General features: G+C 46.7%; 3 protein-coding genes across 3 annotated transcripts; 1 reads left to right on the top strand and 2 right to left on the bottom strand.

The window, feature by feature from the left end:
• Window positions 1–559: 559 nt before the first annotated feature.
• Window positions 560–7,008, top strand: LOC146753694 (uncharacterized). Its single transcript, XM_085529438.1, has 4 exons — window positions 560–723; window positions 3,193–3,884; window positions 4,757–5,464; window positions 5,752–7,008. Exons 1-3 carry the CDS (start codon window positions 560–562, stop codon window positions 4,897–4,899), a joined length of 999 nt encoding a protein of 332 aa, XP_085385564.1. The 3' UTR covers window positions 4,900–5,464; window positions 5,752–7,008.
• A 479-nt stretch (window positions 7,009–7,487) lies between these two features.
• On the bottom strand, window positions 7,488–9,604 carry LOC146753695 (acrosin-like). Its single transcript, XM_085528697.1, has 5 exons — window positions 9,197–9,604; window positions 8,924–9,121; window positions 8,449–8,714; window positions 8,064–8,221; window positions 7,488–7,985 (listed from the first exon to the last, which is right to left on the bottom strand). Exons 1-5 carry the CDS (start codon window positions 9,292–9,294, stop codon window positions 7,632–7,634), a joined length of 1,074 nt encoding a protein of 357 aa, XP_085384823.1. The 5' UTR covers window positions 9,295–9,604; the 3' UTR covers window positions 7,488–7,631.
• A 1,464-nt stretch (window positions 9,605–11,068) lies between these two features.
• LOC146753696 (acrosin-like) lies at window positions 11,069–13,238 on the bottom strand. The gene is made up of 3 exons (XM_085530417.1): window positions 11,970–13,238; window positions 11,631–11,785; window positions 11,069–11,553 (listed from the first exon to the last, which is right to left on the bottom strand). Exons 1-3 carry the CDS (start codon window positions 12,064–12,066, stop codon window positions 11,308–11,310), a joined length of 498 nt encoding a protein of 165 aa, XP_085386543.1. The 5' UTR covers window positions 12,067–13,238; the 3' UTR covers window positions 11,069–11,307.
• Between the last annotated feature and the right edge of the window lie 1,099 nt (window positions 13,239–14,337).

Below are 14,337 nucleotides of genomic sequence, written 5' to 3' on the forward strand. Positions count from 1 at the left end.
TGCATGTGTGTGTGTTTGGTTTCAAGTTATCCATTCTGACAGGATCTCAGAGGAAAGCTCATCAGAGGCAGAGACCAGGAGTGTTTTCTGTCCAAACGCAGCAGCTGCTTGTGAGGCCTTTTTGAAATAACCATGAAACCTGAACCATTCTGGAGGGGAGGCTGAAATAAAATAGCCTGTAAAGAGCAGCTGTATCTGAGGGGTTCAGCCTCAGTGTTGTTGGACTTTCAGCTCCTCTGGGAGAGCTTTGTCAGCCTATGAAAAGAAATCTCCAAAAATCAGAATTGGAGGAATTTGTACAACTTCCCTTTCCCAGGAAGCTCTCTGCTTTGATTTCTGCAGCCCGTGGGGTTCTCCAGTATTGCCATCAGTCCTCTCACTGGTATGTGGATGAAGCAGCCATCTCCTCGCCTCGTATATTAAATGAAGAAACTTATCAAATTTATACAAATTGCCTACAGTGCAAGTTCAACCATCTTGAGCTCCATGCCTCTCCTCCACTACAAAGAATAGCGCACAGGACTCCCCTAAAAGCTATAGGCTATAAGCATAGGGCTATATGGTGGTCATAGCTGTCAAAATGACTGAGAGAAGGGAGAAGGAACTCTTCAAAATCCTGCAGACTGGTGGGACCTTGTGTAACAGGGGGAGAGAGGAGCCTCTCCTACCTGCTCCTCAGGGTTCAGCTGCCATGGATGGAATTCCTATAAAAACAACCATGTGGTGAGGAAGAGGTGTAAGATACCTCATAGAAGCCTCTTCCACTTTAGCTCAGGTATTGCATTTAAACTCAGGAACTGTGTTTAAATTCAAGTTCTTCCTCCTCGCTTTTTGACCTGCCTTGAAGATGTGCTCTTCCTGGCCTTGCATCTTGCTGGCCCTGAGCAGCTCCCTGTGTTCACCTTGGACCAGCCTCATCTGAGGGCTGGTCTGGCAGACATAGGTCTCTTCACTGTCCCTTATTCATGCTTGAGTAGGAGCAGAGAGGTGGGTAAATCCACGGAAAGCAGAACTTCTCATCCTTCCTGTAAACCTGCCTGCTAAGCAGCCCCTGCAGCCTGTGCAGAGTCTGTACAGCTGTACAGCTCCATGCTGTAAAATACAATACTTTTAGAAAAAGCACAGGGAACATTAAATGAATATCTGCATTAAAATAGTTTTGAAACATGGTTAGATGATCATTCTGCTTCTCCTTTGTTTTGTGCAGCTACAACCTGAAATGCCAAACAAAGCCAGATTTTGGCAAAGAATCTATGAAGTTTGAGTTAGAAGTGTGTCGACTCACTAAGAATGAAGCGGTTGGTATCAGGAGGCAGAGGCTTAGAGGGGATGCTTGGGTCTATAAGAGGCTGTTGGAGGGCATTTTATCCAGCTGCCAAGTGTGACTGCTGCTGAGAAAGCCACGACATTGTACTGAGACTTTAACCATCGTGTTAGAAAAATCAGTTTGTGAATGTAATTTGTGATCTCCTTCACGGCTGTATTTGAGAAATCTTGTCAGCTTTTATAGCTGTAAACACTGTCTCTATGTGTGAGCCCACCGTACAGTTCATTTCCTTACAAAAACTGTCAAATTTTGCTGCATGTTCTGCAATTGTAACTTGTCTGAAATAAAATTCCTTAAGCTACATCCCCATTCCACTGCCTCATTTTTCATATCTGCTATTAAAAAAAAAAAAAAAAAGTTATTGGTGTTGATATGCTGAGGCTCATTTATGGTACGATTCCAGTTATCAAGTACATGTGGTACAGGGATGCATTTGCATAATTCTCTTCTTGTCTCTGTTTAAGTAGGATTTATTGAGATCATTAACTAAGTCACAGCTGTGGATCACAGGGTTGAAATATGTACTCAGTGCCATACCAAATAGAGCCATCTTCAATAAATGGGAAGTCGAGAAGGCTAGGACTTAAACAGTGATCCTATGTAAAACATTGCTACAGCTCATTACTAAGCTTCTGTGATGCTTAAAATGTGAGTGTTCTGATGTTCACGTTCCCCAGTCATTATGATAAGAGCAATGCAGCACCTTTAAGTTGCTGTGAATAAAGGAAACGTTTCTGTTTGTTTTTTTCAGGCAGCTGAGAGGGGATGAGACTTTCTCATCCAGAAGCTGCACATGGGGGCTACAGCGATCCACAGCCCACGAACCAGCAGGATATATTCATCATAACACTGACTGACCAAGGTAGAAGTCTCTATCACTTTTTTCCTAAGACATGACTGATGTGTATAGAATGTGTGTCAGTGTTTTAGGCCTGGTTCAGCCCTGCTCTGTGACTGATGGGGTGGGGGAACCCACAGAGCCATGCCCTGAGATGGGCTTAAAAACAACACAGTGGCGACAAGGTAAAGGGAAAAGGGGGGGGGGTCACAATCTTAACATCCTTTAAACTTTAACATAAACAGTGAATACCACAAAGTGAGATTTCTCAGGTGGTGTATGACCAGCACAGGAGTTGAGCTTGCTAATAATTGGTTAAATTTTTAAAATTGATATAATAAAATTGAGTGTGATCATCGTTGGCAAAAGTATATATACATACATACAAATTCCGACTAATTGAAGTTTCATATCAAAGCTTAAATAACTTCTGTGCATGAGGAGCTGATTGTACCTGTCCAAACCATGGGCTGCTAGCTTTTCTAAGAGAATACTGTTGGAGGCACTGCTTGTCCAAGGCATTACTGAAGTCTGAAATCTTAATAAGGTCATCACTCCCTTTTGCATTCCATTCAGGTCACAGTCATATGAGCTGAATGAATCCGAACGCCTGCTTTTACTTTTTCCCCTGTTTGGAGAAGTCATTCTATTTTCATGTGTATCATTCTACTCAGTTATGGCCTTAGAGAAAAAGCTGGTTTTTTTCTCCAACAGAAAAACCTCAAGAGCTTCTACAAACTCTACACTAAGTATAACGAGATCAGACAGTGATTTTTTGGTGTATCAAACAGAATTGATTGAATTTGATATCAGGGACTGTTCAAGGTAAATTAATTAAATTGGCTAAGTAGCGCTCAGGTGTTCTTAGACAGGTCATGACGATCTCTTGGTTGCTGCCAGCATGCCAAGTTTGATTAAAGCGATAGTTTCAAAAGAAGAACCTTCTTGCTATGCACAGAACAGAAAGAAAGAAGGTAAAAAAGAAAGAAGTTTAATCAACAAATCATAATCACATAAATGAGCACAGCTCGTGTTTGTTTGGAAGGAGAACAGAATGTGATATTCGCATCCATTTGCCTCAGGTCTCGAAAGAACATTGTAAAATTGAAGTAAATGAGAACAAGGAGGTGATATTGACTAATTTAAGTACAGTAAATCCCACACAGCTGAATGGTGATGATTTCCAGCAGCCCGTGGCTCTGAAACATGGGGATGTGTTAACCATTATTGATCGTTCTTTCAGATTTGAATATCCTCTCCAATCAACTCTGAAGAAGAGACGATCCAGATCTCCAAAAGATGAAAAGCTGCAGGTTCTTCATGTTCAGCAGGTAGCAGAAGTGGAGCTGTTATCCAAACAAACTTCAGGATCTAAAAGTCTTTGTTCTTCAGATAGTGCTGAGTGCAAAGAAAAGAACACCGCTGAAAACAAACAAAGTACACAGGAAAACATTTCCAAAGCCATGCCAGCTAAGCTACAAACACTCAAGTCTTTCAAAATACAAGAAAATACTAAAAAGGAAAATGAAACATCCCCTTTTAGTAAACTCTATGAAAAGCTGAAACATGAGGTAAAAAGGAGAAAAATTCTACAAGAAGGAAACTTACTTCAGAAAACTGGAAAAGAAGATGGGAAGAGTGTTTTGCTGGAACCAAATGCTCACATTCCATCAAGCTATGCTTATGAGCTGGGAATCACAACTAAAGAAAAAGAAACAGGTATGAATGAAAATACTGAAGAATGTAAAATGAATGAAGAAGTGATCAGCTCAGAGTTGAGTAAGAGCTTAACTTTAGGAGGTGCTACCAGGAAGAGTCTTACCAAAACTCCTCAAGCTTCTGTTTTAAAGGAGATGAAAAAAGATAGCGGTAAGGGAAGTCAGTTGCAAGATCTTAAGTGTAAAGGTGGCTAATATAAAGATGTTGACCAAGATAAATAAATATAAATCAGCAACGCTGATTTGTCACTTGGGTGGCACCACCTGTGATGCATCATTTCAAGTTGCTGTGGTTCACCTTGTAGAACTGTTGATAGCTTTTCTTCATATGCCCTTTATTTATTTTTTTTTTCCTGACATCTCCCACTTAAAACCTATGAAGTCAGGATTGTGAGATCCCTTATCATTGTCTGTGTTTGTACAGAAAACCAAGATCAAGCAAGCTGCTTTGCAGAAATCCAGTTAAATGCCACCAGTTTCCCTTCCCTTGTCCACCAGTGCCACCACTCCCTCATAGAAGGCCACTGGGTTGGTCAAGCACGACCTTCCCTTGGTAACATCATGGCTTTTAATCAAAAGCCATGAGTTTCTCCTGAAACTAAGGGCACAACATCAGAAATCAGCATCACACAGCACTGCTGTGTGATGAGCAACAGCTCCTCTGTGCCTGAGATTCCCTCTTCTGTAGTATGTATAATATGTACTTATTCTTCTATTTGTATTATATCTCATCCTTTTTTTTCATCCTTTTGCCTCATTTCAGCATTCTCCCTCACAGGCTCTCTCCTGGTGTTGTGGGAAAAAATCTCTACATGTACTAACTACTTGTGCAAACCAATTCTCACACTCCTCTCATCCTTTCCATGATGCCAGGCAGCTACTCTGAAAGCGACACCACCATGCAGGCTCAGGTCAGCATCACAGAGGAGAAGACGAGCATCTCGGAGGAGGGCATAGAATCAAACCACCAGTCCCAGGCTCCAGGCAACAGCACGGTCTCTGAGCCACTCTCATGAGACAAGAGAGGATGAGTCCCATCTTTCCTTTAGACCTCACGCCCCCTCCTTTCTCCTATAGAATAAAGGCACGCTCGTGCTCAATCAACGCCTTGACTGAATTCTGAGTTTTCATTCGCAGAGATTGGGATGAGTGCAAGAAACATCAAGGCAGCTCAGCTTGCAATGCTCTGGCTGTGGGGTGTGTGCAGGGACACTGTAACCATACAGGGAAAGGCTTCCACTGCTTCCTAAAGCTGTAGTCCAGCCCTGCTACTGCTCTGTGGCACAAAGCCCTGAGGGATGTTCCATATTGTTAACCTAAGTGAAGCCAGCTTCATGCACTGTGTTTTGTTGTTGCTGGGTGAGAGGGGGATGCGCCTTGGTGAGAAGATGAGCATTGCTGGATCTGCCACGAGTGTCCCTTCTGCCTCTAAGAATATGTCCTAAGTAGGATGTGAACACTGCTGGCACTTCCTCATTGCACGTGCTTGGAGGATCTTCAGTTCTTGCACATTCAGGATGTCTGTCAGTGACTACGAGGAAATTCTCAAGTACTAGGAATTCCATGAAACAGTTGGAACGGGTAAGTGTCATCTTTGTACAGAAACAGCACGCCTAACAGTCTGTCTCACCACTCTAGAATTAATCTGAGAATAGATTGACAGCTCCTGTCAGTTCTCTAAGTCAGGTTTCATTTGGATAAACTTGAAATTGGATTTTTGAAACCAGTTGGAAATTGATGGTGCTGATTACCTCTTCCTCTAATTGAAGCATTACACACAGTGTATGCTAGGTACTCTGCTTTACCTGTAATATTATATTAGAGAAGAATTCACGCTCAACTTTAAGCATCTGTGTTTTGATTTGTAGGTGGTTTTGCAAAGGTAAAACTCGGGCGGCATCTTCTTACTGGTGAAAAAGTTGCACTAAAAATCATGGAGAAAGTTACTTTAGGGGTAAGCCAAAAGGCATTTAAATATGATAATATCTTCTGTTGGAGTTGTGGAGTTCTCAAGAACACGGGGGCAGGTGGGATGGTACATAGGAATGCAGCCTACTGGTCCCATTGCCTTTTGAAAGATCACATTTCACAAGGTCTGTGAATGAATGTGTTTTTCTGTTGGAAGAGAAAGTTACAGTACTCCACTCCATTCCAGTGGATTGCAGGAGAGAATTAAAGGGGGAAAAAACAACACAAAGTAGAACTCATGGGTTGTGATAGAATTATTTACTGAGATAGAGAAAAGGATAATAGTTATGATGAATGCAAAAGCAATTGCTCACAGCCTACCAATCAGTGTCCAGTTAGCCTCCTAGTAGTGGAAGAGATTTACATGAAGTTCTACCCCCTTCAAAACTCCTCCCACAATATGTCATATAGTATGGAATATCCTTTGGCCAGTTTAAGTCAGCTGTCCTAGTTCTGTTCCTTCTCACTTCCTTGGGCTCTCAGCTGAGATTGACTGCCATCTCCATTGTGGCTCCATTGGGCTTGGCAAACAGCCTGTGTTGTAACCTGCTCTGAGTGCAGCAGCCTTGCAGGGTGCCCCTGTGCACAGATCTGTGTGGATCCTTTATTGGCAGTCAGAGGGGTTCACAGCAGTCTCCTGGGTATGAAAGGGAACCCTGAAAGACTTCCACAACCCACTGTTCTCTTTACAGACCCTGGAAGCTATGGACGACATGCTGCAGATTGTACTAGATGTCTGTCCCATTGCCAGTGTCAATAGTCGGCTGCAGGGAATCTTGGAGGTCTGTCTATTGCCTCACAGATTAATCTGAATGTAAGAAAATCGGGCTGACTTTGTTTGCTTTGCTCAACAGTGGCTACATCAAGACAACAGAAGACAGCAGCATGTTTATATTGTCCAGGATCTATTCAGGACTGGAAGCTGTGCTCATTAAGTCTGGACTAGCTGATGAGTTCGTGGATCCCATAGCAAAGAGACAGTCCACCAGCAGAAACATGAGAGCTGCTCTGAATGTAATGCTTTCTATCTGTGACATCAAAGGTGAAAGCGAGGCTGCACCCATGTGAAATATAGCAAGGGAATCACCTTGACTGGATGACTATGCTGTGCCCAGTGTACCCCATTTCAGGCTCTGATTTTCAAGAATATGGATAAATATAATAAGTATATAATATATATATAATATAATAATAAATATATAATAAATATTATAATAAATATAATAAGTATAATAATATTTATTATATAAATAAGAATAAACACTGATGTGGGTGACAAAACACATTATTAACACAGAGCGATGTCCTTGCATAAATGTGACCATGAATGTCTCTCCAGCTACTGGGACTGGTGCTCAGCAGTGCCAAATATATGCAGCTTTACTCTCTAGATTTGCAGAGCAAGCCCACAGATCCTTCAAATAACAGCACAAGAATTGCATCCAGGCAATACCTTTGGCTGGCTCCTTGCACAGTCAGTGGGGCAGCCATTAGCTCCATCCAGATTTGGTCTCTTGGCGTTTGAGCTGACCCAGCATTAAGTTGGCTGGTGCGTTACTCACCCCAGTGAGTCCCAAGACAGTGCTGGGTATGGAAGCCTTTGGCTGGCACAAGAGATTGAACTAAGAGACACGAGTGGCTGTGAAAATAAGCTTTATTTGTCCAACTGGGTCAACTTTGCAGTCAGAGGAGGGTGGATGGGGCAGAACTTTGGCAGTGGGGCTGCCATTGGGCATTACCCCAAAGGAAAGGGTCCTGGTGCATTGCAGCCTGCTGGGGGTCATGCAGCTAATCGAGCTTTCTTTCCTCCTAAACTCTGCAGGAGCTCCTGGAGCATATTAAAGAAATCCAGGAGTTTTTGGAGTTGAAATGGGCACGGTCTAAATGGGCTCGAGTACGTTGGTTTGGGCCTCTGATAGGAGGTAGTGACATAGACTGGATATGGTGTTGAAGTAGGCGCTTCTGCTGGAAGCAATCCCATCTGTACCAGGATCCAGTTGCGAAAGTACTGAGTGGAGGCATAGACTCCAGGCTGCTGTGCTCTCCCACAGCCTTTCCCCCAGCTGGTCACACCAATGAGCCAGAAGTAATCAGCAGTTTTATCTTTGCACATCAGAGGACCACCGCTGTCGCCCTGCAGTGAAGCACAGAGTGTTATTGGGGGGTTGGTTTGCATGCAGAGCACAGCGCTGTGTTGGGGTGCAGCTCCTACCTGGCATGTGTCGATGCCGCCCTGCGGGTACCCAGCACAGATGTTGTGGCTGTGTATGGCCCCGGCGTACCAGTGGCTGCTGTTGCAGATATTGAGGTCAATGAGATGGACTTTGGCCTCCTGCAGGACACGGTACGGTTCGACGTATTCCTGTAGAGCTGTGAGCATAGAGCACAATTGGCACCATGGGCTCCTTGCTGGTTATCCTGTTTGTGTGTGAACCCCTTTCCCTACAGCTTGGCTTTGTGTCTCAAGACATTTCCCTGCTTTGGGAATTGGATTCTCTCTATGGATACACCCCCATGGTGTCACTGGCTTTCATTGCAGCCATTAGGGATGCCCGACTCGTCTCAGTAGCATGCCAAGCTGTAACTTTAACACTCACATCTCATTCCCATGTGTCCCCAGCCGGCGACGTAGCAGTCAGTGAGCTCCGACACTCGCACCGAGTTGTCGGGCACGCAGGCCAGCTCGATGTAGTAGCTGCATTGGACGGGCTGGTCCAGCTCGAGCAGCGCGATGTCGTTGGCCATGCTGTCCCTATGGTAGTACTCATGTGGAATAACCCGCACCACGCTGCGCACAACAGCTTCGGGGCCCAGCTGCTTCAAATTGTGGCCCCCGATCACCACGTGCCACGGTGTGTCGGGGCTGGAAGAAGAGAGGATAAAAGGGTCAGGAGGAATATGACGACATCCTGCAGCAAGACAGCAGTTCATGGCTATCTCTACTATGCAGGAGGGAGGAAAGCGGTCCTACAAGGGCTGTGACATCCCAAGTGTGCCTTGGGTATGAGGGCTGCAGAGCTTGGGGCTGCTGGAAGCTGGAAGGAGGGCTTCCAGGAAGGGGATGGCCCTTACCTCGCATGGTCGAAGCAATGCGCCGCCGTGAGGACCCACTGCGGGGTGATGAGGGACCCTCCGCAGATGTGCCCCGTGCCCACGTACCACGTACTTTGGAGGCTGATAATCCACGGCCAGGCCCCAGGTGAAGCATCCTTGCCCCCCACCACTCTCGATGCCCCGTATTGATAAGCCATGGGCCGAGTCCCGCAGGTGCTGCAACCAGAAACGCATCAATTTAACACCCGAATCGCCGTCCGTCCCATCGGGGCTGACATCGGGGCTACTCACTTGCAAGCTCCGGTGTATCCGTATCCGGGCCGGCAGGCGGCCAGCAGCACCACGAGGGGCAGCAGCGGCACCATCGCCCCCCAGGGCACGATCATCATCGCACGGCAGCGCAGCACCACCGGCTTCGTCGCCACGGACGCTGCCGTTGCCCGCAACGCTGATGTCACAGCACCGCCGGTTCCAAGGGCTGTGCCACCCGAGGGGGGGTCCGTGGGTACTCAGTTGCCCCCTTAGTTGTGTTATCCAGGAGGTTAAAGGGGGGTGGAGGGGCAGATGAGCGGCTCCATGTGTGTCTGATGGAAGGATGTGCATCCTTATGGAGACGGGAATGGAGAAGGGCCAGTAGGACTGAGGAACTCAGTCACAGCCCCAAAGCACACGATGCCCTCAGCCAACAGCATCTGGAACACCAAATCTGGGCTCCAATGCAGCAAACAGGGGGAAAAATGAACTGGGGAGGGGAGCTGCTTATTTTGGGAGGAGCCAAGCAAGATGAATAAGCACTGAAAACAAAGAAAAGGGGCAAAGAAATCATGCATAAACAAACTGAATGCTGAGCTGGTTGTTTTACTGAGTCCTGCCTACAATCACATTAATCCACCTTAATGTTTTTGTTTAGAATTATTTTATTAATTATTATTATTTTATTAATTATTAATTAACCCCAAGTGGAACCCCAAAGCCGTGGGGCTGGAAGGTCTTTTCCAACCTGAGAAATTCTATGATTGACCGGCACATCCTCTCTACACTAACTGTACAAGGCTTCCTTCCTTGAAGCTGTCAGGACCATCCTGCTCTTTGCTGTGTTCTTATCCTGTGTTCTTATCCAGCGCTGTCACTGAGCTGAAGCTCTGGGGTAGCTCTGAGGCTACATGTGGTTAAATTGGGGGAAGGGGCAGGTCTGGTGGGTTTAGGATCAGCAGAGGGGGGTGGAGTAGCAAAAGGCTACAAGCAGCAGCAGCAGCAGGAGGGCTTGGGAGTGCAGTCTGGCTTGCAGGGAAAGCCCAGACCCCATAACAGATCCCAGGTTGTGGGTCTGTCCTGCTCCCTCGCTAATGACCAGGTCTCACTCCCAGCCCTCATGTACCACATTGGATTTGACCTGCAGGATTCACCTTCCCTGACTCAAACATCAGTGGACTCAGGTCATAACCAACATTGGGAAGAGCTGCTCCAGCCAGGGCAGTCAGTGTTGGCAGGATGTCCAGGGTGCTCGCCAGCTCGTGAGTCACTCCTGCCACCCAACACAGCAAGGTTCAAGTGCCCAACCCCACATCCATACCTGCCATGAAAATAGCCAGAAAGAAGCCACTCAAGAATAATAACCATTGGACTGAGAGACCCCAATATGGGGATGGGCTGGAGCAACTCCTGATGGGGATGGACTGAGAGACCCCAATATGGGGATGGGCTGGAGGAACTCCCGATGGGGATGGACTGAGAGACCCCAATATGGGGATGGGATGGAGCAAATCCTGATGGAGATGGACTGAGAAACCCCAATATGGGGATGGGCTGGAGCATCTCCTGATGGGGATGGACTGAGAGACCCCAATATGGGGATGGGCTGGAGGAACTCCCGATGGGGATGGACTGATAGACCCCAAGATGGGGATGGGATGGAGCAACTCCCGATGGGGATGGACTGAGAGACCCCAATATGGGGCTGGGCTGGAGCAACTCCTGATGGGGATGGACTGAGAGACCCCAAGATGGGGATGGGCTGGAGCATCTCCTGATGGGGATGGACTGATAGACCCCAAGATGGGGATGGGCTGGAGCAACTCCTGATGGGGATGGACTGAGAGACCCAGGGATGGGGCTGCGGTTACCTCTGGAACTACATGAGATTGAATTGAGCAGAGATTGGGATGGTTGTGAAAATAAGCTTTATTTTTCCAACTTGTGGATGGGGCAGAGCAGAACTTTGGCAGTGGGGCTGCCATTGGGCATTACCCCAAAATAAAGGGTTGTGGTGCATTTCATCCCGCTGTGGGTCATGCACCTAATTAAGCCTTGCTCCCCCTTAGGGTCTGCAGGAGCTCCTGCACCCCAGCAAAGAATTCCCTGAGCTTCTGGGCTGGATACGGACAAGAGCTTGATGTGCTGGGTTATGTCGGCGCCACATACTGCCCATGATAATGGGATGAGGCGGTCGTGTAATGGCTCCATGACCGCGATGTCGGGTGGGCCGCTGCTCTCAGCTGCGTCAGGATCCAGTTGTAGAAGTGCTGAGTGGACGCGTAGATTCCAGGCTGATGTGCTCTACCGCAGCCTCTCCCCCAGCTGGTCACACCAATGAGCCAGAAGAAGTCAGCGTGTCTATCCCTGCACATCAAGGGGCCGCCGCTGTCGCCCTGCAGTGAAGCACAGAGTGTTATTGGGGGGTGGTTTGCATGCAGAGCACAGTGCTGTGTTGGGGTGCAGCTCCTACCTGGCAGGTGTCGATGCCGCCCTGCGGGTACCCAGCACAGATGTTGTGGCTGTGCACGGCCCCGCCGTACCAGCGGCTGCTGTTGCAGATCTGGAGGTCAATGAGATGCACTCTGGCCTCCTGCAGGATGTCAGAGGCTTTGGCTGGTGCTGCAGCTGTGAGCACAGAGCAGAATCATCACCTGAACCCCAGCCCTATATCTTGGCTTTCTATCTCAGCACGTAGCGATCTATCCAAATCCTTCAGCCCCATCCCTCTCTATGGCTCCATCCCCACGGTGTCACCCTGGGTTTCACTCTAAGCTTTAACTGGGGCCACCCATGAGCTGTGGGCACTCACATCTTAATTCTGTGTGTCCCCAGCCAGCGACGTAGCACTCTGTGAGCTCCAACACCCGCAGGGAGAAGTCAGGCAAACAACCACTGCCTTGGGACATATGTGCATAAAGGGAGGAACAATATAGAATTAATTTGTTTTCCTTCCTTCAGATTTCTTCCACAAGCTTGTGACAAGTCTGAGGAAATTTCCTGCTATGTAACTGTGGGCATATCAACATATCAACATCATTTATGTGACCACAGAGCTGTCCTTTGGCACCTGGCTGAGCACCAGCTTACAGCAGCCTTCCTATCCAGGAAAATGAGCCTCCTGTGAGATCCAAACCCTTCTATACATTTAATATTAACAGCAGATCCAGTTGGGGAAGTGAAAACTTAAATTAGGTTGCTATAAATACCGCCTGTCCCAGAGTCATAAGACGGAAGTTCAATTAACTCAGATAAGTCCCAAAATTTGTATTCCGAAAATAGTGATGAAACTTCACAAGATTTTATAGGGCTTTTTATTATTGTTTTGTGCATGTGTGTGTGTTTGGTTTCAAGTTATCCATTCTGACAGGATCTCAGAGGAAAGCTCATCAGAGGCAGAGACCAGGAGTGTTTTCTGTCCAAATGCAGCAGCTGCTTGTGAGGCCTTTTTGAAATAACCATGAAACCTGAACCATTCTGGAGGGGAGGCTGAAATAAAATAGCCTGTAAAGAGCAGCTGTATCTGAGGGGTTCAGCCTCAGTGTTGTTGGACTTTCAGCTCCTCTGGGAGAGCTTTGTCAGCCTATGAAAAGAAATCTCCAAAAATCAGAATTGGAGGAATTTGTACAACTTCCCTTTCCCAGGAAGCTCTCTGCTTTGATTTCTGCAGCCCGTGGGGTTCTCCAGTATTGCCATCAGTCCTCTCACTGGTATGTGGATGAAGCAGCCATCTCCTCGCCTCGTATATTAAATGAAGAAACTTATCAAATTTATACAAATTGCCTACAGTGCAAGTTCAACCATCTTGAGCTCCATGCCTCTCCTCCACTACAAAGAACAGCGCACAGGACTCCCCTAAAAGCTGTCTTTCTGGAGCAGTGTCAAAATAGAAGGTCTACTTGCATTGCCACAGTTTTGCTCCCTTTTCTGTGTTGCCCCTGTGTGTCCGTGCACTCACAATACACGCACCCTTTGGAGACCTTTCCAGGCATGCAATTAATACGCACAGGAAGCTTAGTCATGCATAAAACACAGCATTGGCTTTGTGGTGCTGGCAAGGAATTGACTTCTACGTAAGCTCGTACAAAAAAAATTAAACCAGGAGGATCGGTGAAAGCAGGCAAGAATTACTTAATCTGCAAACAGTGCACCCAGACCCCAAGAACTGCCAAAGAACAGCAGTACCAGCAGGAGGTTTGAAAGAGAACGTAAGGATCCAGAGGACCATGTGTTTGCCACTTTCATTTTGGGAACCTGAGAGGAGAATCAGCAAGGATGGGAATGGGGAATCACAGATCTCAGTTGACAGCAACCTGCTGGGAGCAAGGCAGTCAGCCAAGACAACATTAAGTGTTTTCCATTTCTAATATATTCTGCCCTGCGAAAGGGAGCAGGTCAGAAGAACATCCTTCCACAATACGTGTTTACTCTGCTCACTGGCAGCTAAACATCTGAAGAAAACCAATTTTATTAGCATACCTGAGACACTGCTGTTTACAATATGTTTTCTGGGTCCATAATACGTTGTGCAATGAGTTGAGGGATGAGTACAACTGAGAAATACCATAGGGCTATATGGTGGTCATAGCTGTCAAAATGACTGAGAGAAGGGAGAAGGAACTCTTCAAAATCCTGCAGACTGGTGGGACCTTGTGTAACAGGGGGAGAGAGGAGCCTCTCCTACCTGCTCCTCAGGGTTCAGCTGCCATGGATGGAATTCCTATAAAAACAACCATGTGGTGAGGAAGAGGTGTAAGATACCTCATAGAAGCCTCTTCCACTTTAGCTCAGGTATTGCATTTAAACTCAGGAACTGTGTTTAAATTCAAGTTCTTCCTCCTCGCTTTTTGACCTGCCTTGAAGATGTGCTCTTCCTGGCCTTGCATCTTGCTGGCCCTGAGCAGCTCCCTGTGTTCACCTTGGACCAGCCTCATCTGAGGGCTGGTCTGGCAGACATAGGTCTCTTCACTGTCCCTTATTCATGCTTGAGTAGGAGCAGAGAGGTGGGTAAATCCACGGAAAGCAGAACTTCTCATCCTTCCTGTAAACCTGCCTGCTAAGCAGCCCCTGCAGCCTGTGCAGAGTCTGTACAGCTGTACAGCTCCATGCTGTAAAATACAATACTTTTAGAAAAAGCACAGGGAACATTAAATGAATATCTGCATTAAAATAGTTTTGAA

The sequence above is a fragment of the Coturnix japonica genome, chromosome Z (assembly GCF_054131305.1).
Source record: "Coturnix japonica strain WE chromosome Z, WE-NBRP24, whole genome shotgun sequence".
Lineage (NCBI taxonomy): Eukaryota > Metazoa > Chordata > Aves > Galliformes > Phasianidae > Coturnix > Coturnix japonica.

Excerpts from the sequence above, each read along its gene's own strand:
- LOC146753695 (XM_085528697.1), bottom strand. The coding sequence starts at position 9,294 with ATGATGATCGTGCCCTGGGGGGCGATGGTGCCGCTGCTGCCCCTCGTG. Across the intron at positions 9,122-9,196 it reads GGATACACCGGAGCTTGCAA|CACCTGCGGGACTCGGCCCA; the intron begins GTGAGTAGCCCC and ends TTCTGGTTGCAG. Across the intron at positions 8,222-8,448 it reads GGGACACATGGGAATGAGAT|CTCTACAGGAATACGTCGAA; the intron begins GTGAGTGTTAAA and ends CTATGCTCACAG.
- LOC146753694 (XM_085529438.1), top strand. The coding sequence starts at position 560 with ATGGTGGTCATAGCTGTCAAAATGACTGAGAGAAGGGAGAAGGAACTC. Across the intron at positions 724-3,192 it reads CCTATAAAAACAACCATGTG|CTCGTGTTTGTTTGGAAGGA; the intron begins GTGAGGAAGAGG and ends AAATGAGCACAG. Across the intron at positions 3,885-4,756 it reads AACTAAAGAAAAAGAAACAG|GCAGCTACTCTGAAAGCGAC; the intron begins GTATGAATGAAA and ends CCATGATGCCAG.
- LOC146753696 (XM_085530417.1), bottom strand. The coding sequence starts at position 12,066 with ATGTCCCAAGGCAGTGGTTGTTTGCCTGACTTCTCCCTGCGGGTGTTG. Across the intron at positions 11,786-11,969 it reads GGGACACACAGAATTAAGAT|CTGCAGCACCAGCCAAAGCC; the intron begins GTGAGTGCCCAC and ends CTGTGCTCACAG. Across the intron at positions 11,554-11,630 it reads GCGGCATCGACACCTGCCAG|GGCGACAGCGGCGGCCCCTT; the intron begins GTAGGAGCTGCA and ends GCTTCACTGCAG.